At 32.6% G+C, this 24,177-nt stretch overlaps 1 protein-coding gene and 1 long non-coding RNA gene across 4 annotated transcripts in view; both read left to right on the forward strand.

Annotated features, from left to right (window-relative positions):
* The window catches only part of LOC106883834 (uncharacterized), a 14,857-nt gene extending 13,779 nt beyond the window's left edge, over nucleotides 1–1,078 (forward strand). The window contains exon 4 of the mRNA XM_014934972.1: nucleotides 270–1,078. Coding sequence (XP_014790458.1) covers nucleotides 270–1,078 — 809 coding nt within the window. The remainder of the gene's footprint in view (nucleotides 1–269) is intronic.
* Nucleotides 1,079–8,310: 7,232 nt separating this feature from the next.
* LOC128247566 (uncharacterized) overlaps nucleotides 8,311–24,177 on the forward strand; it is a 64,246-nt gene continuing 48,379 nt past the window's right edge. For all 3 annotated transcript variants that reach the window (XR_008263887.1, XR_008263888.1, XR_008263886.1), the window contains exons 1-2: nucleotides 8,311–8,572; nucleotides 9,849–9,886. This is a non-coding gene — a long non-coding RNA (uncharacterized LOC128247566). The remainder of the gene's footprint in view (nucleotides 8,573–9,848; nucleotides 9,887–24,177) is intronic.

The following is a 24,177-nucleotide window of genomic DNA, read 5'->3' on the forward strand; positions in this document are numbered from 1 at the left end:
TTTTTCCATTCATTTCTGTTTATGAAATTCTCTGTACGTAATTTTGCTTTTTCGATGGTCAAGGCAAATGATGATTGACAAAGCAACAGTGCCCTAATGCTGACATTGGATACAATGACCTGATCTGCAATAATGCGCTGATTGAAATCTAGGATGCTCTGCCCGAAATAGGTGGGGCAGCATTGAACGCATTTGGTTTGCCATCCTCATTAACACACTCCCACCAAAGTTACTTCTGGAGTTGTCGTAGGACGCTGATGGCCTTGCAGAGTACCTGAGAGTAAATGAACCGAAACTGCTCCCTGCTCAGAAGCTGGTGTACAAAACTGCTGTCAGTGCTGTTGAAAAACAGGTGGGTGGCATTTTTTTCCTCGATGCTCCTGGAGGTACCGGAAAATCCTTTGTAACACAATTAATACTTGCTAAGATTCGTCACAAGAAACAAATTGCACTAGCCATTGCTTCCTCGGGAATCACTGCTACATTATTGCCGGGAGGTAGAACGGCACACTCAGCATTCAAGCTGCCTTTAGATTTGGTGAAGGCTGAGGTTTCTATTTGCAACATTGGCAAAAATTCAGAGGAAGCTGAAGTTCTTAGACAGTGCCTTCTCATTGTATGGGACACAATGACCAATAAGGGTGCCCCTGAGGCACTGGACTGGTCACTGAAAGGTATCAGGGATTCTACAGCTTCTATGGGTGGTGCAACTCTATTGCTTCCAGGAGATCTTTGGCAAACCCTTCCTATCATCCCTAAGGGAAGCTGGGCTGATGAAGTGTATGCATGCCTTAAGTCATCCACGTTGTGGCCCAAGGTTAAGACCTTAAGCCTAAGCACAAACATGCCTCCACACTTGCTTGGTGATAGCATGTCTGCAGCATTTGCTGAAGACATTTTAACCCTTGGAGAAGGCAAGGTTCCTAGGAATGATAGCGGTGACATATCCATCTCTGAACTGTGCAACACCGTGGACAACCCTTCCGATCTTTTAGAAACAGTATTCCCCAATCTGGAAAGTAATATGCAGACATCAATTGGTTCAGTGAAAGAACCAACCTGGCCCCCAAAACTGTAGCTGTCAAAGCTATCAATGACCAGCTCATAAGCCGAATTCCAGGTGAGGAGCGCATCTACAAATCGATTGACCAGACCTCTGACCCCCAAGACATTGTCAATTACCCTATCGAGTTTCTCAACTCATTGGAGCCAGCAGGGCTTCCACATCACGTTCTTAGGCTAAGGGTTGGATGCCCAATTATGCTAATCAGAAACTTGCTTCCACCTAAACAGTGCAACGGGACCCGCTTAGTAATCAAGTCCCTGATGCCCCACATTATTACAGGGTGTAGGAGGGGTGAAAATGTTTTCATTTCAAGGATGCAGTTTTATCCCTCGGGGTCAGACATGCCGTTTAACTTTCACAGATCGCAGTTCCTAGTGAGACCATGCTTTGCCATGTCCATCAACAAATCCCAAGGTCAAACACTATTGGTGGCAGGCATCCATTTGGGGTTTTCCATTCAAACAGGATAAAAAAATTGATAAACCGATTCCTTATAGGATTTCCCACTAAAATTGACTACACCCCATTTTCAACCATAACTTTTACCAATTTTGACATATTTTGCTCAAACCTGATGCCAGCATTACTTAGGATTCATGGGATCATTGAATGCTTTAAGTTCTCAAAAAAAACAAAAAACAATCAAATTGCCTGCAACCCATTTTCAGCCAAACATTTACCAATTTCAACAGATTTCGCTCAAATTTGATGTTAGTGTCACTTATTTTGGTTTGAAATATAGTGCTTGATCACTTAATAATCCTAACTTAATCCCAGGCAATGCCAGGCTATACTGCTAGTAAATACTAATTGAACAATGGAATTTAGTTTATTTGTGGCACCCATCCACCAAATCGGAAGTCTTATATCTATGTAATAAATCAATGTTTGATGTGAATGGATGGAGAAAGATTGAGAGATGAAAGGAAGAGCAGAATTGAAGACAGTAACCCAAGTAAAACATGTACCTAAAGAGATTATAAACAATATTCACTTAAAAATTAAACAAATAAAATATGCCAAGATGGAGAATTATCTACTGTGAACAACACTACTGTACATTGTTTTCATGCCACCTTACTCTTCTGATTCCATAAATTTTACAAAATACACTAAATTTTCTAGTTAATCTTTCAAACAATTAATGACAAACAATTATTCACTAAAAGTCAGAATATCTTATCTCTACCAGCTTAGCACCTTTCCATCTAATCTTTCATTATCAACCTATCTTGGCAGAAAAACACGTACCAAAATAAAATACAAACTTACAAGTTGGCAAGAACATTTCCTCTCTCTCTCTCCCTCTTATATAAATTTACTTTCAATTCTGAAACTCTCTTAGAAAAATACTTTTCATAGTTTATTTGAGGATTTGCTTCATTTCCTTTATGTTTCATCAATGGCTTTTAATAGCAATTAACATGAATTCTGATTAACAATAATATTAAATTAGGGTAAATACTAGCCAAATGACACAAGATATAGTAACGTTGATCAGCCACTCAAAATTCTAAAACATTCTATCCAATGCTTCATAAAAACATTAGATGTTCATCACAAATAATTATATTGGTTGATGTAAAAGACAACGTTATTTTACTTCATAATTAATATAATTCTATTTGCTTGTATATTTACATTTTTATATGTTGAACTTATGATTAGATACTAATAACTACTTAATTGTTACACTAAAAACAATACAGCACTGATAGATTGTCAGTGGGAATTGATTAGGTAATATAAATGAAATTAATAATGGTACCAGAATATCCACAGTAATATTCGATCTTGTTTCTATTCCTCTAGAGTAATATCAATTGAGAATTTCTCTTAATTAAAAGGTACCTCAAGAAGAGGAAATTAGAATCAATGTAAAGCAAGTCGGGAAATAGTATATTTTGAATTAATTATGTGATGTCTATATATATCATCACTTCCATTGTTTTCCTTTGTTGTTTCATGTATTTAGAGAAATCTCCTATATAAAGAAGAAAACAAAAAAACATTCTCATGCTAAGTGAAAGAATGGAAACAAGTGTTTTGGAAATGAAGTATCACAAATCATTTTATTATGAACCCTGCCTAGCTATGTCTCATTTCTTGTTATATAAACTGTTTTTGTATATTCCTTAATTTGCAACAACCTAAATCTGAATTTTTTAGTTTATATTGTATATGTGTTTGTGTGGGTGTGTCACATTAACATTGTTTATGCCTTTTTCCATAATAGAGGCATGCATTAGACAGGACATTATTGCTCTCCTTCATGGATCAGATAACCACATCTGGCTCAAATATTTCATTTTGACTTGGTTTCTACAACTGGATGCCCTTCCTAAGATCATACACACATTCTTACATTACTGTTAAAGTTTATTATTTTGTTATTACAAACATCACATTGTATATCAACAAAAATGCATTTTTTTAAATGCTGCATATGCATGTTCTTGTGTGCGTGTGTGTATTAGATACTGTATAATCCAATACTCTATTTGTTTCCATAATAACCATTCTCATTTTGGAGATTACAAACATCAGGAAATATTCATTTCTTGTGGATCATTGTATTATCTAGGTAATATTAAATTTTAAAAAAGCTAAAACAGAAGAGATGCCAGAAATATATCATACTGGTTTTTTGGGGCATTATATAGGAAGATCCTTTCAGCATAATGTTTTATTATACATGCTAACATGCTTCTTGTATATTGTTGTTATGGGGACAGCTGTAACCACTCTGATACAGCCATATCCATGTAAAACAGATAACTCGATGAGAGTAAAAGTAAATACACATTAATTCATAAACAACTGTAAATAGTTTAAGTTTTATGCTTGCAGTTAATTCAGATATACTAGATTTTGAACTTTCATTTCCATTCATAAGCAAAGTCATTTTCAGATATCCAGGGAATTTTGTATGAATGGTCAACACAATAGTGTAATGGTTAACCATCTAATATATTTGTTTTATAAAGTAATAATATTCCTGGAGAAAATTTGAGCTTAAAAATGTTTCAATTCCTATCAGCAGTAATGTATTTATTGCATCCTTGGCCAAAATAATACTGTGACATATCTAGCTCTAAATAAGCACTACAGATATTATAATTAACTAATATCAGCAACAACATGAGGAGCTGCATTGTGTTTGCTTGAAGTTTTAGAAATAGTAACCAAACAGTCTTCAAATAGTAAAATAACTTTCTTTGAAAAGAAAGGACATATTGGACATTGCAGTTTTAGATGCCTGAAAAAAGAATGAGGGATGGTCATGGACAGGTTAGGCCCAATCAGTAGGAGTGACCTAGAGCCATAAAACAAACAACAATGTTGTGAAGATGATTGCAGTATAGTATTCAATGGGAAAAGTTGAAGCTGAAAAACAAACTAACAAAGAGAAGATTTCTATCAAATCCTCTTAATACTATTGAAAACCAGAAATCTGCACTGGCCTTATAGATCCTTACAATTCAGATAGCATTAGCTTGTCTTAATGCTTTAGTTTCTCAAATGGTTAGATAGTTCAGCTTTTCTTCAAGCAGTATTATAAGAGGTATCATGAGGTCAGCATGCAATTTCTTAACAATTTACATTGCCTCAATGACTGTGAGGATTACTAAATTAGTGGGGTTTTTACCATGATGATTATTTCTATATGTTCTTTTATCTTCTTTTTATAAATCATAAAACACAGAATTTACCATTACCATAGGATACTGCAAATTTCAGCTAAAACTGAAATGGGTTCCTTTCACATATTTGCAAGAAAAGGTATTATCTGCTCTTATAAATGTGAGTTTTCCATTACCACTTACCTGAAAAATACAGAAACAAAAAAAGCAATGTAGATTTTATTTCTAAATATATGAAAATAAACAGATTATCTAATTGTAAAAACAATATATTGAAAATTAGAGAAATCAAATAGAATTTTTTTTAAAAAATAAACTATTGGACAATTCTCCCTTTACTTCTAATTTTTGTTACCTTTAGTCCAAACTTAAACCTATACAACACCTACTATTAACACAGAAACAACACTGACTAGTCACTTCTGAGACACAACTCATTCATTCCATATCTTCGTATCATCTCTCTTGTTCAGGCTAATTTTACATAAATTTTTTTTTCAAAAGCATACAAAATTTATAGTCACTCCTGAACATCCAAACTATTCCAACCACTGTGTACCGTTCTACAACCAAGATAGCGTTATATGTAGCACCATAAAAGGCATTGAATTTGCTGGCACTCCTGCTTCCAACACAACAGAGCAAAAATTCAACAAAGCTTTTACATACTCTCCATCTCTGCTCCATCAGCCTCAATATCACATACACAAAGTTGGTTGCTTTACTTGAACAATTCTCCAGTCACTCCTGTTCAATAAAGCAACCAATTCTTAGAAGGGTTATTTCCTGAGATAGCACTAATCTTACCAAACTCTTAAATCTCTCTCTCTCTCTCTAAAGGTAGTATCTCACCCAAGCTATGGAGTAACATGACACTATGTGCAATTCTCAAGGAAGGCTATTACTTTGAACCTACCAGTTCCTTCTCTACTTCCACTAGTTTCAACAACTCAAAGGTGATTGAAACAATCCTAAACAGTAACATTCTAGTGTCTCCTACAATTTTCAAGAATCAGTAGTATTATTTCTGCAAAGTGTCTCTTCAGAGATCTACAGAGATCACAGATGGTTCTCCTGCTTTTGATAACTTGATGAAAGCAAGACTGTTATCTTGAACTATAAAGCAAACCATATTATGTTGTCTTCTAGTTGGTTCTATTCATCATATCTCATGAACTGGATGCTAGTTCATCAGGTGTTTTTGCAGCCTAAATTTTAACAAACTCAGAATTGTGCCATGGTTTAGTTATGTCTTTTATGCTCTTTTGTTTACACTAAACTCCATAATGTGGGGGACATTATAACCAAGTTACCCAACACATTTACCTCTCTTCTCTCACCCTACCTTAACACACAACGGTATGGCTGTGTGGTAAGAATCTTGCTTCCCAACCAAATGATTTCAGGCTCAGTTCCACTTCTTAAGAGCTTGGGCAAGTGTTTTCTACTATAGCCTGAGGCTGACCAAAACCTTGTGAGTGGATTTGGCAGAGAGAAACTGAATAGAAGTCTGCCATGTGTGTGTGTGTGTGTGTCCTTGTCTCCCACAACTGCTTGTCAACTGGTGTTGGTGTGTTTATGTCCCTATAACCTAGTGGTTCTATGAAAGAGGCCGATAGAATAAGTACCAGACTTTAAAACATTAAGCACCTGGGTCAATTCATTCAATTAAAAATTGAAATTGGTGCCCTGGCATAGCACAATCTAATGGCTGAACCAAATAAAAATAAAAAGATCCTTCTTTCATCAATTTCTATTCATTGTGTTAAACACTTCAATCAATCATTTTTCCTTAGATCAGTACCCACCTTTTTCTTACCTATGTTTTTTGTGTACACATCAATCTATAAAGATTTAAACAAAACATCATCAATATGAAGTCTACCAGAATGGGAAAGCATACAGAAGTCAGGGATGCCACATACTCTCCATAGACAAAATTTTAAAAATACACTGGAGTGTGTTTGGTTATGTTGAAAAATAATTTTTAACACAAAAATGAGATTTATAGATCTCACTGTTATACCACATTATCAAAATAAAATAAACTGGACACCTCTTTTAACAACTCTTGGGTAACTGAACAGGATCAGAACCTGAATTAATTGCATGAAATATTTAGCCATATGCATTTTATAGCAACGTATTTTTCCTGTCAAATCCATTTATCACTTTATAATTTTCTGCAAGGTTAATTAAGTCAAGTAAAGAGGTTTATCTAAGGGCACAACACATTACTGGTAATAAACTTTGAGCTTATGGCCTTCAAGTGAATAATGCAAAATCTCAATCACTTGATCAAACTTTTTTATATCTTTTATCAGAAATTAAAATTTTCTTAAAATGATTTCACTTAAAATGAAACATATTTTTGATAAAATCCATCTACAGGAGCAAAAATGACACTATATATATAAATGGAAGCTATTAGGAACACGATTATGCATAAGAAGTTAACAGCTATTCCATAAATGTATATAATATACAGAAAATAAACTGAACATCATAAATGAAAAACAAATGTTTAAGAGATAACATCCTTTTAAACAAAGTGCTGTATTCATTCCTCACTTACTTGATGATGCTGATGATGATGATAACAACAACACAGATGATGATGATGATGATGAGTAAATAGTGGTGATGGTGATAATGATATATTATGGGGTTTGTTATTTTGTATCAGATTTGTTTCAGATCTTTGTAGCTCTTGCCTTACAGGATCCATTTTTGATAGAATCTTGCCATGCCGATAATAATATAATGCCCAGAGACATCAATTAAAGAGAGAGATTCTGATGACAAAAATCAGGAATTTCTCTCACTTACAATATTCTCACATTCTTACAGTCACGAACACTTTTATGCTGATGGAAATGAAAACATAGTTTTACTTCATAGTTTTGATTGCTACATGCTTCCAAGATATATGGATGCTAACTGCATTTAACTTGAATATTATTACAGACTGTTATCAAATTAATGTATGTGCACAAACTATGTATGTATGTGTGTGTATGTACAGTCAAATGTAAGTATACATGTATATGAGAGTAGCTATCTATGTGCAACTCAAGTTGTTTATATATGTGAGTATGTTTTCAATCCTTAATAGTTTTGCTTTCATGACAATGTTGAAATCTACTCCGCAACTGGCATGCTTATAAAGACATATTCTTCTTTTATGTAAATATATAACATAAAATACTGAACGAACAAAATCAAGGGCATTAACGGAAACTAAAGATGAAAAAAAAAGCTGAAAGACTTGAAGAAGAAAGTTGAAGGTATAGAAGTTACAAGAAAGATCATGAAGAATTATAATAGCTATGTGCTTTCATATACTGTACTAATTTAAAGAAAACCATGACAAACATTCTCTTGCACCCAATAGTTGTAAAGAGAAAATAACAGATTATATTCAGAATATTGATTTATTTTTCAACCCGTTTCTCTATATTATATACCTATAATTTCTTGAGAGAAATCAGAATATATTTTGACGACTATAGTAGATATAATTTATGTATTTAATTATCATTTGTCTGCCATGTTATAATGAGACTAAGATATTTACATGAATTATAGCAGCAATTTATTTTAAAGCTAGATGCTAATAGCCTTCTCTCAACTAACTGATTAATGACGGCCTATATTTTTAAACCAGGTTGCTTAAGGCAAGCTGCATTAAATATGAAGCTCATGAATACAAATATTGTGCCAGTCACAATATTTTAAGTCGAATGCATTATCACCAATCCAACTACTCTCTTATGTTCAGATGACACCATAGGAATACATACATTTGTTGAAAATGTATTCATACATTTATACTATATTACATGCTGATAGCCTGAGCAAGGTAAGTTATACTGATGTTTAATTCATATATATACAAACACTAATCGACATATTAATGAATAAAGAAGGGGAATAGACAAAACAATATATTAGGTTGTTAACTCCATATTATTCTGGAGTTTTACTTTTGTGAAAGACATTTTGAGTAATTATTGTTCATTGTCTTTTGTTGTTGCTGTTTTTTTTCTTACAAGAAGAACACAGTAAGAAAGGAGAAAAAAATTGTTAAAAAGTGGTAACATGTGTAACAAATGTAATTTCTTACTGCACAGACTTAACAGAAGCAATACACAGCCAATGTAATGAAGCACACTACTTATTTTATAGAACTTCATGGAATGAAAAAAAGTTTATTTGAACTCAGAACATAAGTCACGAGGCATTTTGTATAACACTCTATTATTTCTACCATATCAGCTGTTTCACAGCACTAAAAATAATTATCAGAAGAATACAGGTATGTGAAAACAAGGTCAATAATAGGATTTTATGAAGGATGGAATCTGGAATAACAACAGGATTTGAGTAGGACAGAAGTTCGATATAAATATAGCAAATAATACTAAATTTGTATATTAATAACTTCTATATTACATATTGATAGAAGCTCAAACAGCAAAAATCAAGGAAAATATAACACTACACTTTGGTTTCACACATTTAAAATGAAATGGACCTTATGAATTTTTAAAATCTCCATTGAGAAAAAGAAGTTAAACCCAGTAATTAGGAATATTCAGCATTCAGAAAATTGTAATTTTAGGAGAGGCAAGTTGTATAAATTTAAGTAAGAAGTAAGCCTGATGGTTTGTGTCAAAAAATGCTTCTATACAAAGAAAAAAGTAAAATAATGATCAGTTACTAATCAATATCTAAGTAAATGAATACTACATAAATTAATGAATTTATATTGTTTATTGATTTTGCTATGACCAAATATTTCATGATATGACAATACAAGATTACTGATTTGTCTGAATTTGAAATTTATATTTTAACAAGAATAAGAAATGTGAGACAAAATAGCAAATAGGAATTCTTTGAATCAAGGGGTTCTTTAATCACAATAAATGTTAACTAAATTAAAATTTACAGCATTTTGATTAAGCCCATTATAACATGGAAAACGGTTATATGCTCATAGTACATACTGCTTTAGTGCTTCTGTTACAGATGAAGATTAGTTTTCTATAAGTCTACCTGTGGTCCCACTACACTTGTGTGTCCATATCTTAATTTAGGTACAGCACATGAAGTTTATGGCTTTTTCTTTTCAGCTTATACATATACCAGCGTGTGTTTTCAATAGAATATGGTGACTATCATTTTACAATTCTTTTAGTAAAATAATAATTCCAGAAAAAAGAAATAATAGTTCAAAATAATCTCTAATATAGTTTTAAAATCATTGCAGAAATACAGTTGTTTTTTTCTATTTTGTGTGTATGTGCATGTGCATCTGCAATAATTCACTTTTGCTTCAAATGCTTTTTTTAATCAACAGATAATATTAAATCCTCTCATTAAAACCATTCCAATTCATAATTACTGATAACTAACCAATTTTAATTTAATTTTAATTACAAATAAAACAATTTAAAATTACAATATTTACTTCTTAAATGAAAAATTGCAGCTACACACAGACATTAATGGTCAAACAGTGTAGTTGTGCAACAGAAATATTTATTGCCTTAACAGAGAAGGTAGTTTCTTGCAGCTGAAAATCTTGAGAGTGGAAATTGTTTTCTTTCCTTCTGTCTTAATAACAAATATCAAAAATAAACAGAACAAAACTGAACTGAGTTCAGAAACTTGGGGATTACCAAGAACCAGACTTCAATGATGATTAACAATATGTGATTCCCATGCTTCTTGATTAAGAATCTGACTATAGAGAAATCCCCTAACTGAAAATGTACTTTCTTCAGGGTTTAATGTATATAAACAAATGGGGGTGGGGGAAAAAACAATGATTTTTGATATGCATTTAATAGCCTGTATGCTTGTAGGTATAAGAATTATGAAGACAAATTTATACGTTGCAATCTCATACAATGACAAAAAGAATCTGTTATAGCATTCTTTACATACACATTAGCCAAGCTGCTTTAGTGTGTCGTATTCTATTTAATCAACAACATCATCATCACCATCAACCACATTATCATCACTATCACTACTATCATTTGCACCACTATCTAACCTACATAATGTCTATTCATTTGCTCACAAGTATCAGATAGTCTGTCTTAGCCAAAAAAACAAGCTAAAGATTGGTCCTCTCTTTATTGTGTTGTCTCTGTTGATTCATGCCTTTCTTTCCCAAGCAACTTTGTAGTAGAGAGCTAGAAGAAGAATAGAAAAGCGACAAAGAGAGATTAGGGTGGAGCAGGGAGGACAGGAAAGCCTGAGTAACAAGAGAGTAAGAGGAGGTGACATAAAGTCACATTATATCTGTTGGTCATACTAAATAGAAGCAATATGACCAAGAGGGTGGTGAAAAAAAAAAGACAACTGAAGTGATAGAATAGTGAAGGAGGGAGTGAAAGACAGCTAGATGATGACTATTGGTAAAGGGATCGAATAAGAATAGTATGAAAAACATGTCAGAAACGAGAATGAATAACTGCAGAGGCACAAGAGGCATAGTAAAATCACTGGTAGGCTTAGAGGCAAAAATCTTCATATGTAACATTTGCATAGTAGCAGTTAGCCATAAGAGTACATATGAAAATAATTCCTTTATAAGCTAAAAAGGCTCTCTAGAAGGTCATTGATAGATTGTATTATCTAAATGATCCTAATCAACTGTGGAATTAAATACAAGAGAGAAATGATGGAAGAAAACAAATGAAGCATGTCACTAATGAGTGATAGAAAAAGAGCTGTGTGAGAAAGAGAGAGAGAGTGTTTATTAAGGCAGCTAGCTGGCAGAACTGTTAGCACATCAGAAAGAATGCATAGTGGCATTTTGTCTGTCTTCACATTCCAAGTTCATAAGCTACTCATGCTGACTTTGCTATTCATCTTTCCGCGATTGATAAAATAAGTACCAGCTCAGCACTGGGGGTCCCTGTAATCAGTTGCCCACCTCCCACAAAGCTTCAAGCCTTGTGTCTATAATAGAAATCATCATCATCATTATAATCATTTTATGAGTGCTTTTCTATGCTTGCATGAGTTGGATGGGTCTTCTGTATCACTGTATTTGCCATTTGTTGCAATCCTTTGTGCATCTCCTTCATAAGGTTGAGGCTTCTGAAGCCAGTTTTATCAATGCATCCTATGTATTACTTGATCTTCTACTTCTAGAAATTCCATTTAATTTGAGTACTTAGCACTTATTTATACAGCTGTGTTGCATATAGAGGATGCCTATATTTATAAGCAGTCTCCATATGCATCTCTCCATGTGCATCAAATGTTTGCTGCAATGCAGTCTTCTTACTTTTACACTACATCTCATTCCTCTTATAACCAGTTATTTTTTCCTCTTCTTTTGTATTTGTTATTCAAGCACACTCATAATGTATATCCAACTGAATATACTCACTTTCAAGACTATGCAAATCCCCTACATTCAAGGCCCACATCTTGCTACCATGTAGTATCGTATTTCATACACAAACATTATAAAATCTTCCCCTTACATAGAGCCAGGTACCTCCATTAATGCCAGAAATGATAACACTCCCTGAGTTCTTCCCAATTTGTATTACTCTTGCTACTATACTTTTAGAATGCCCACCTCTAATCAGAGATATTGGGATTTTGTGATTTCTTAAAGGGAAAATTGGTTTATTATCTAATCAGCTGAAAAAGATGAGAGATTTGTACCAAAGGAAGGAATACTATAAGTAGCTTCCATATTAGCAGGATGTAAAAGATGTAACCTAGTTTGGATGAAATTGACAGATTTATTATTATATGTTTTTGGTTGTTTCATGCTGAGACCTTCCTTTAAAGGTTCTGGGTTGATCATGTCAATTCTGGAAGTATTCCAGTCAAGTGGTTATTTTATTGATTTCTATTTATCAGATGGCTAAGACATATCAGTTTACACTGGTACACACACACACAGTTTCTACCCACCAAATTACATTCCCAAGGCACACGTCAACCAAATGCTGAAGTGGAAGACACCTGTGCAAGGTGTTACACATTGAAATCAGTCCAGGAACCACATAGTTGTGAAACCAACTTCTTAATCTTACAGATATGTCAGCACCTATGTATAAGTGAAGATTAAATACGTCTGCTGAAAGTTTATACAAAGAATTACACAGATTAAGTTTAAAATGGAATTGCTGTATAAAATTAAATTATAAAAACTTAGATATTGGAATCATTTTATTTTCTATTGTCAATGTAAGACTAAACTAATACAAAAACTTACAAGACAAAATAATTATTGTAGACTGAAAAAGTTCACTAAATAAGAACCAACCATGTTATTATAAAGATATTCATAAACTAATACCATTGGTCTATACAAAGATTGACTGAATTTATACAAAAACATAAAGACATTCAAACTTTTAACATTCCCAAAGCAAAAAAGACATAATCTACTTGAAGTTTTACCACATAATAGAAAAAATATTTGGCTATCTAAACATTTTGGAAAGGAAACAAGCATTAATCTCAGTAAAAGACATGACAGAATCTAAGGAAAATATGTGAAACAAAGCACTAAGCTTCACTATTGCCATCAATTCTGTTCTGTTTGATATTGAGCTGATTTTGAATAAGTAAAATGAGATAAATGGTCTGTGCAACACATAGAGCTATAACCTATAAATCTAAAAGTGAACATCTTATTCATTCAGCCATTCTGACTTTATATTTGTATATCACATGTCAATTGTGATACAAAGTGGTGAACAGTAATATATATGAAACTACTAAACTACTATGTCCGAAGTTAATAGATGTATGAAACTAATAAATTATGCTGTAGGAATTATCTAGAGTTCAGCATATAAAAATTATAGGTTATTCTTCTGAAACTAATGTTTTATTGAAATAGAACTATGTTTGTTCTACAGCTATCTTTAAGTGCTATTTTCACTTAGAGCTTAAAATAATTTACTTCCACATAATCATATCCAAGTAATCATTGGTCTTTAACCTTTAGTGCAAACTTTTGAGATATTAGGAGACTATAGTTTTTCCTGTTACTTTTACACAGAACCGTTTTCAAACCATTTTTTCATGTTTTTCAGGTAAGTTTAGAAATTTTGGTATTTGTACAAAATATTAAAGCAAATGTTTTGTAACTGGATTCTTTTAATACTAACCAGTGACAAATAAGAAGTAATCATCATGTGGATAAAATATACAATAGGTGAATAAACTATCCAAAGATATATATATTTCTTTATTCACTTCAGTGAAACATTTTAGACTACATACATAACTAGTCATATTTTCTCTTGTTACACAAAGACCACTGACTTTTCCAAGGTATATCTCAATCACTGAAGTTTAAAAGATATGCATTAATTTTCAATACAATAATAGTTACAATGATCTGTATTAGAGACTTAGGTTTCAAATAAAACTGTGAGCATCTTTTACATTTAAAATTCAAGCTATCATACAATTCCTTGATCTGCTAGATATACCAACCAAATTTCCTTCAAATGTTAAAATGGATTAGAATGATCATAACTATAACACTCATGCTCAAATCAATCAAGGGTAGATTAGGAACTAAACAGCAAGTAAGGCGGGCTTTTTTAAACAATTTTTGTTTTTACTTCTTATTTTAAATCAATGAAATGATAAAATGTAAACAATGAAAGCAAAGCCATAACTGAAAGGATACCTTTTTATGCTTGAAAGATTTTGCTCATACCATTGACTTGCTAACATTGTCATGTTAACTTGACATTGACCAGGTTCTTAGTCTAAATACTAATTTATTTTTTTTTTGCTGGCCTGGCGAGTGCACAGAAACAACATAAAGTGAAATACCTTGCACAATGACACAATGCACCTCCTGGACTGGGAGTTGAACCCATGACTATATGGTTGGGTGCCTAGTTGCCTAACCAATTAGACAATTAATCACTCAGAAAACGAAGACTATTAAAAAAATTGTGCTGTAAAAGTAGAAGTTACTGGTTACACTTGATGTCAAACCTAGTTTCAAAGTGTTTTAGTAACTAAAATTTAATTCATGTTATCAGAAGTAAAGGTGTTATGAATATATTGATTAAATCTGTCCAATTTGAAATTATAAAAAAATTTGTGATCTTGATAGATATCCTCCTTAGTTAACAAAAACAGTTTTGTCAGATAGAAAAATACTTAAATGGTATTAGAACCTATAAAAACTCCTTAACCTAGGTTTTTTTTTTATTAAAGAAATTAATATCACAGCCTATCTAGAAAGATGGCAATATTTTTTAGAAGTAAGTTATAAATCAACATTTACTCTAAAGTGGCAGAATGTTCTAAGATTTGTTCTGACTTGTTCTGTATAATAATAAAATTTGAAAAAGTAAAATGCAATAGATCAAAGGAAATGAACTGAAATTTGAGTTTTAATACTAAATAAATGAATAGACCAGAAATGTTAATTTTACATATAAAAACTAACATTCCTGTATGAACTTATATTACTTTGTAACGATTATAAAATTCAAGTGTCAAAGACTTATGAATGTTATTTCAATTTTAAATTTGAAAGTCATGGAGTTGCAGTGAAACTGGTAATATATCAAGAAAGATAAATTAATTTTTAAGTTAAAATGATTTTCAAAAGATTCCTATAAATCTTTTCAGTTTACATAAATTGCTTTAAGCTGGAATGGGTTTGATTATTCAAGAAATTCCAAATGTTTTCCATAAATTGTTAGAGTTTATATTATATTGCAGGATACTTCTGCAAGATACTCAGCCACATCTAAGTGCAATGCATACTTTTTTTTAACTAAATTTAAGTATGTTGATAACAATAGTGATACATATATTTTTTTCTAGAATGTAACACAATTCTAGTAGAATAAACCAATCTTAAAACTTTCATATGCAGACTGAAATTATAATAATCCATATCACATGCTGCTACATCCAATGAATTCACCAACTTACATATCAAAACTTTACATTTCAATGCAAAAAATGGTGTGTTAATGTATAATGAGTTAGTGCAAATATTTTGACAAAAAATATTTCTATTGGATGCTGATACAATATAATAAATAAAAAAAAATGATTCTGTGTTAAAACTACTCAAGCATTATAAAAAGCGAGACACAAAATTCTTCAGCATTATAATTGAGGAAATAAAAATGAAGGCAATTTATCTGTGTAAGAATAGAAGAATTTGAAGCAATGGAACACCTGATTTATCAATAAGACGCTGTTCCAAACACATGATATTCTCAATAAAGGGCAACACGTACAGAGAAATTTCCTAGTAAGAAATTTCTGTAAACATGTTGCTCTTTATTTCCTTCTGGGAAATTTCAATCATAGCATAAAAGTAGAAATTAATGGTATTAGCTGAATGACAACATTTAGTTAATAATTATATATATATATATATATATATATTCATCATTTTAATACAATTTCTATACTGATATGGGTCAGACAAAATTTGCAGAGGTAAATTTTCTATAGACAGATGCTCCTCCTGTCACCAACACTCACCTGTTTTTCTATAACCAGATATATTTCCCAATAACCAGATATATTTATAGGGAAACTTGGAAAGAAAGACCACCACTTGCATGACAGTGAAACTTGCTTACAATAATGATGTGATATTAAAGCAAAGAGACAGTAACAAACACATAAATGATAGGCTTCTTTCAGTTTCTGTTGAAAAAAATCCATTCCCAAGTCTTTGATCAGCCCAGGGCTATAGTAGAACACACACATACACAAGTATGGTAATAAAACAGGGAAACTAGATCTCAGCACACTAAACTAGAACCAACGTATTTTTAAATTTATCTTTAAAGCTACAAAAGTTACTTAAGACTGACAGATTTATGTGTTGCATTTTCCAAATTTGATAAGTGCAATATGTGAAACTCTCACCACTTGAGACACTTATGTAGCTAAATAAAGATACAAATACCCACTCATTTATATATAATCATCATCATGTAATGTCCACTTTTCCATGCTTGCATGGGTCAAACAGAATATATTGCGACAAATTTTCTCTGGCAGAGTGCCTCATTTGTTTCCAAACATGGTATTATTTTCCTATGACCAGACATACATTTGACAGAATAATCTGAATGCTAAAGGGTTAAGTCAGTCAAAGCTAGGCTTGGAGATTAAACAACATAATTAGGCAGGCATACTTTTCTCCAGAAAATTTTAAAAATTCCATGTGACTTCCAATGAATAATGTAAGAGACAAATACTAAGAAAATTATTTTATACATTGTAAAATCTAGTAATTAATTATTAATTTGATAAGAATTTGATATGGCTGTTACTGATTTGAGACGATAAACAAGTCATTAATTGATCAATATTTTCAATAAGTAAAATTTCAATTAGTGTTTCAACAAGTCATTACAAAAAAATCTGATCTCCTGAATTTTAAATTTAGTAACTCTCCATGAGACCCAATTTCCTATATGATTTTATAAAGTCCTATTTACTTTATCATGAGTCCATATGTGGTTACTTGATTTGTTATGAATAGTAGCTACATAGCTTTCAAATCATAACTTAGTATCTTCAAAATGGAAGGACATATAATGGAATCCTGAATGTCAGAAAAAAAGGTGGTTACACAAAGAACAACTTAGATCATAGGTATGCATAGTTAAGGCTTATCAGGAATGAAAATATTGACATTCACATAGGTTACACAGTGGAACAATGTACATGTGGGTAATGTCAATGTGCATGTATGACAGTGTGTAAATCATTTAACATAAAAATTGGGCATGTGAGGCATCAGAAGTAGTGTGCAAGAGAGAAGACTGTGCTAGTATGGTCATGTGATGTGTATGGATGAGGACAGCTGCATTAAGAAGTACCGATCTTTAATTGGGGAGGGAAAACATGTAGAAGGGGTAGACCTAGGGAAGACATTGGACAAAGTGATGAGAAAGGATCATCCCATGATGGGCCTCACAGAGGAAATGACAAAGGACTGAGACTGTCTATGCATACAGGCATGTCCTCTACATCCCTCTCTTAGCCGAGAGATCATAATCTTGCAGGCTTATGGGTGCTGGTGCCATGTAAAAAGAACCATGCTGGTGCCACATAAAGGCACCCATGCCAGTGTCATATAAAAGCCCCCAGTACACTTTGTAAAGCAGTTGGCATTAGAAAGGGGATCTAACCATGCCAAAAGAGGCAAATGGAGCCCGAGCAGCTCTCCAGCAGGCCAGCTCCTGTCAAACCATCCAATCCATGCCAGCATGGAGAGCGAATGTTAAACAGTGATGATGAGGATGATAATAGTGAAATAATGTAGATGATTGTGAACTTACTTAGATGTTATCTTATTTCTCAATTCAAGCCCCAGCAAAAACAACTTTATATTCAAGGAATACCCATTAATTCCGCTAAATATATCTCCATTCTTCACAATGCTGATTATTCTCCAGGTCAAAAGAAATAATTGTAGTGGACATGAAGTAAATGCTTGTTAATGCAATTTCTTTAGTCCTTATATATACATCTGCTGTTTAAACTTCCAGCTTTGTTTCTTTATGTATTCCTAATTACCAAAATCAATGCAATTACTTCAAACTTAGAGAGTAACTCATTAAAATTTTAGGAGTTAATCATTTTATAAGAAATGGTGTTCATTTGTTGGTTGTTGGGTTTTTTTTTGTGTATGTTTTTTTTTTAACTGGTTTGATTTGGATGAAAAGGTTATCCTCATGTCCTTTGCAGGCCCACTATGTGGACGGTGCTCCTCTTGAATATCAATAAGTTAAAGGTAGTGACATAAACATGGTAACAGAGGAAAGTTCAGTTTGTTGACATTCAGGAGAGAGGAAGTTTGAGGCCTGAGGAGGGTTGTGGCAGGTGCAGTATGTTTAGAGATTAGACAGTTGATTTGTAATATTTCATTCTTGAATCCAATCAAGAACTACAATATTTGATTATAGTATTAATTTTATCAACTTGATAAGATGAAAGGTTAAATTGATCTTAATGACATTCTAAATCATCTCTATAGTTTCCATATTTGTTATCAGCATAAAGCCTACTACATTGCCAAGTGGTTGAAAAAGAGCATTATTTTGCTTCATTATTGAATATTTCAAGTTACATATTTCAAAAATACTTTTGTTATAATGTTTGCATTTTCATTGTTGTAACTGTATGGAAGACATCTTCTATTGCAAATTATTATGATTTGACTTGATTCTTAAAATTATTTGATTATCTATTGTATTTATTCAAAACTCACAAACAAACAATTGCTCACCTTATGTAGATAAGATATCTGTATGTTTATATATTGATATCATATGACTTTAAAATATTGGTACTTGGAAATTTCATGAGATCATATATTTTTCAAATTCAATTCTTCACCTGTTTAAATTATTTATATCATATCATCATCATCATTTAACATCCGTCTTCCATGCATGCATGTGTAAGACAGGTGACAGGAGCCAGCCAGGTAGAAATCTACCCTAGGCTATTGTGTCTGTTTTGGCAAGATTTTTATAGCTGGATACCCTTTCTAACACCATCCACTCTGCAGAGTGGACTCAGTGCTTTTTCGTGACATTAGTTTTGGAATGATTTTTACAACTGGATGCCCTTCCAAATGTCAACTGCCTAACAGTGTGAACTGGATGCTTTTTATGTGGCACCAACATTGGCAGTGACACCAAGTAACTCGCAAGACAAGGAATTATGAGAGGGGCAAAGGCATTTGAGAAGGGGAATTTGTGTCAGAGGATGAAAGGTTAGAGTGACAGAAAAACAGAGAGGCAGAAACATGTGTCTTGCTATAGTGGAGGGAGCATTGGAGAAAGAGATCCGGTATCAGATGATGAAAGGTTAGATGTGACAGAGAAATAGAGAGGGATAAATTGCTAGTGTGAAAATTACAAAATAACATACGCAGTTATACACAATATAAAATCAAAAAGAAAAAAATTCAACTGTTACTAATTGCGACTGAGGGTACTAGGTAGCACTTATATTGCTAGAAATAAGAGTTAAACCCTTAGAACTACAAGGAAGCACATTTTCATATACTGACAGGGGAGATAACCGCTCTATAAGCAAAACTAGACCACTGGACTAGACTAGTTTCATTGGTAAAATTGCAGACTCATCACCAGTGACTATTCCATAATTGAATGGCTTCACTAAATCCAGATGGTCAGAATATATATTTACCATATAAATTCATGGGTGGGTTAGCAAAGTGCTAACGTGAATATATATATATATATATATATATATATATATACTACTGAAATGTCAGTTTTTTAAATAATTCTATTATTTTAATATTGAAAGTATTATATGAGATTACTGAAACTGCTTTGTAAAATCCGGAGATTGAAAAGAATTCTACATGCACTCTAGTACTCAAACTATTCAATCAATGCTAGGAATAATTTGTCAAAATTTCAAATAACAAACTTTTTCACTGGCTAATAATTATATCCTAAATGTTATCTTCACTATAATCATCAACAGTTTAATGGCTCGCTTTATACCAATGTATGTTAGATAGCTGTGCATAATAAGCTCTCTCATTTGGGTAATAATTATAAATAAAAATAGGAAATGAAATAATTATCGAGAAATACACTGGTGTTCAAGTGTTAAATCTTTATTTCATTAATTAGTTAATTTCATTAACTAATTGAATTTTTTCCCCCAAAAAAATAAGGATGACGGATGATGAAATCATAAATCAGTTTAGATCAGTAATAAAACTACGCATAAATTTTTTTTCTTTTTATCATTTAATTGCTAAAACAAAATCCTATTTGAAGTCTGCCAATCTATAACACAAAAATAAATAAGAAATAATAATCTCAGTTTCATTTTAAAATAGTTTAGCCGCATTTGCATGCGTGTGTGTGTAAGAATTTTCAAAATACCTCAAGAAATATTAGAGTCTACAAATGTATGAATCACCAGGGTACATCATGCAAACTGACCAATTTATAAAAATGTACAGTTATGAGCTTCATCAGCCAAACTGAAATGAGAGTTGACAAGAATTTTTCTAGATAAAATAGTCCCAAGGTATCAAAATTTAGTCAACCTTCAAGAGAAGTAAGTACTAACTTTATTGCCAAGTGCATCATCAAACATAATCACAGCTGTATTCAGAGCTATTAATATATCATTTTCTAAAATAAATGAAGAAATGGATTTCAAGAATCTGGAGCAAAAGTCTATGAGTACTAAATAAACTAACATCAAGAGCTTCATTGATTGACTGATGAAGGAAACAATACTATTAAAAGGTGAAAAATTATTGTGATCCCTAGTCAGTAGTTAATGGAGATAGGGCTTCCTCTTCTTGCTTCATGTAGCATAATGTGTGTGTGTGTGTTTACAAGCATTGCTAGCATAACTCCTAAAGGAGTTCTTGAAGAATATTTTTTTCTCTTTTATCTTATCATGGATAATTTTACTATTCATCATCATCATCATCATCATCGTTCAACGTCCATTTTCCATGCTGGCATGGGTTGGATGGCTTGACAGGATCTGGTCAGTCAGGGATCTGTCCAGACTCCAATTGCTTGTTGTGGCATGGTTTCTAGAGCTGAATGACCTTCCAAATGCCAACCACTTTATTGAGTGTGCAGAATGCTTTTTACATACCACCAGCATAGCTGCAGTCATGCAGCACCAGCATGAGTGCATTTTATGTGGCACTGGCACCTGTAAAAGACAAGCCTGTATTTATGGATGGCAGTGATTTTACTTGGCTTGACAGGTTTTCTCAAGTACAACAAATCACCACAACTCCCAGTTCCTTTTCATTTCCTCAGTGAGGCCCAGTATTAGCTTGCACATATCTCTCCTTTTAATATTTCACAAGAGAATGTAAATTTTGTAATGCAAAGTAACGAAACATCAGTCAGTAACAGAGCACTTTACTGAAAAACAGATGGTTCAGAAGTTTGCATTACAACCACAATGTCCCGTGTTCAATCCTGCTGTAGCATCTTAGACAAATGTCATTTTCTATACCCTTTGTTTAACTCAAACATTGTGAACAAAAACTGAGTAGGCAGAAACTGTACAAAAGACCTTGTCATATACTGAGTCATATTGAATCTGTCTGAAAGTTATTTTAATTTTGAAACTTTCACATTAAATCAGAAGTAGGTAATACAGTTCATCAAACAACTAAGTCCTCATTGTCAAACAATGGAGAACCACTAACATAACATGATGACATTTTGGCCAGCATGCCAGCTACAATTATCCAGTAGATGTTTAAACAAGTTATTTAGTATTGGTACAGTTATGATTATGTGGTTAGGAAGTTTGCTTCCCAGCAATTTTGGTTTCAGGTTTAGTCCCACAGCATGGCACCTTGGACAGTTCTCTTCTACTATCTCCCATGGGTAGCCAAAGCCTTATGAGTGAATTTGGTAAATGGAAACTGAAAGTGAGTTGTGTGTGTGCATCACTCTCTCTCTCTCTCCATCCCCCTCTCTCCCTCTCTTTCTCTCTCTCTTCATTCTCTTCATTTTGACACTGCATAATAGTTGCAAATGAGTGTCACTGCCACAAAAACATTATCATTCATTTCTAATCTTACATGAAACCATGTTTAATCATGAGAAAATATTACCTGGCTCAAAAGTAAATGAGAGTTAGCGAAAGGATAGGCATCTGGCCATAGAAAATCTGCATCAACAAATTCCTTATGAACTTTGCAAGCATGGAAAAGTGAATGTCATGATGATGGTGATGATGGTGTATATTGGTTTTTCAGAAGCAGTTAGAAGATTTAACATTGGAAATAATGTGTGAAGAGAATTGTTATAACAAATTAATAAATAAATGGGAATTTTGCTTTGGTGTTTTTTTTTTAGCTATTTTGCTGGAAAGTCTAATATCAGTATGCTTTTTGTTATCTTATTAATCTGGAGAGAGAGAAAAATGAATATGTGGAAAAAGATATCTTCAGAAATATAGGACAAATTAATTATATTAAGTCATAGCTTTAATCTCATCATCTTTCAGTTTTTCCTATTTTAGGTAGTTTTTATTTATATATTCCAAGTTCTCTCAGTTGCCCAGTCTAGCATTTTTCACCTGCCTTAGTACTCTCTCTCTCTCTCTCTCATATACATATCATTCATTACAAAAAGAAAAAAAAAACAAACAAACCACTCTTGACATTCTATTACTATATTCTTCAAGACCACTCCCCACAGTCAGCCAGGTTCTCTGTTTCTCTCTCTCTCTCTCTATCTCTCACTCCCTATGCAGTTCCGTCTCTCTTTCCGGACTTCATTTGTGTCATCATGAGTACCAAAACGCATACTTATGTGGTTAAGAAGTTCTTATTATATGGTTTCCAGTTCAATCCTATTCCTAATTATAAGTTAAAAGTTGTTAATTCATTTCAAATTAGCCTATTTTAAGAGTAATGAATGGGACAATATCTTCCTTTGTGTGGAAATATATAGCATTAAATGTGTCCATTATTTTGAAGTTTGATGTTGACATTTACCACACTCTTATGTCTATATATTTACCCTGCTACCACCCTTTGTGCCTCTACACAGTCACTATTTCATAATTCTGTAAATGATCTTCAAGTTGTAGCCAACTGTACTGAATAGCCCTTGATTTAAAGCATTGTCTCCACTCTAAGATATACAGAAATAAAAAGTCCAGAAAAATAAATTTTGTAGTTTTTCTTTCTCTCTATCTCTTTATACTTCTCTATCTTCACAACTTGCTTAGTCTACTTTTTTTGGTGTTCTCCACTGCATGTTATTTTATTTCTTCTTTCCATAGCAGAAACAGTATCAAAGCATTGCTTGCAAACTCAGCGTAGAGGAAGTTCATTGTCATTTTGTAACATTTGAAGAGTCCAGGATGTTGTTAAACAAGTTAAACTGATCTAATGAAGGAGTCTAAGTGGTCATTTGACCTACTACAAACATCAACAAAATCTCCCTCAAGACACACTTTAACATCTTAAAAAAGGAAAAACATTTTACAACACAGTCTTACATAGAATATTTGAAAAAAAAAAAGCAATGATTGTCATGTGTGGAATATCCATGATTGAGCATGATAAGTCTGCAAGGTCAATATTGGGGATTAAACAACCACAAGGTAAATACATCCTTCTAGGTGTGAGATCAGAACTTTATAGCAAAAGATGTTTAACAAGTGAATGCCAAAATATTCAATTTACAGCAATTTTAAATTAATTCATTTATTACCAACATAACTGGTATATGGTGTCTGATATTCATGTAATCTATCCTATTATACTAATCAGATGAAAGTCAACTGCCAATTGTCTAGTTTCATACTGATTAAAATACTCAGAGGAAATCTCTGAGACAATATCAAAAGCTTTTAAATATTTTATCATTCTCCATTAAATGTTCTTTCTAAATGTTTATCGCTAAA

Source organism: Octopus bimaculoides, chromosome 4, assembly GCF_001194135.2.
Source record: "Octopus bimaculoides isolate UCB-OBI-ISO-001 chromosome 4, ASM119413v2, whole genome shotgun sequence".
Lineage (NCBI taxonomy): Eukaryota > Metazoa > Mollusca > Cephalopoda > Octopoda > Octopodidae > Octopus > Octopus bimaculoides.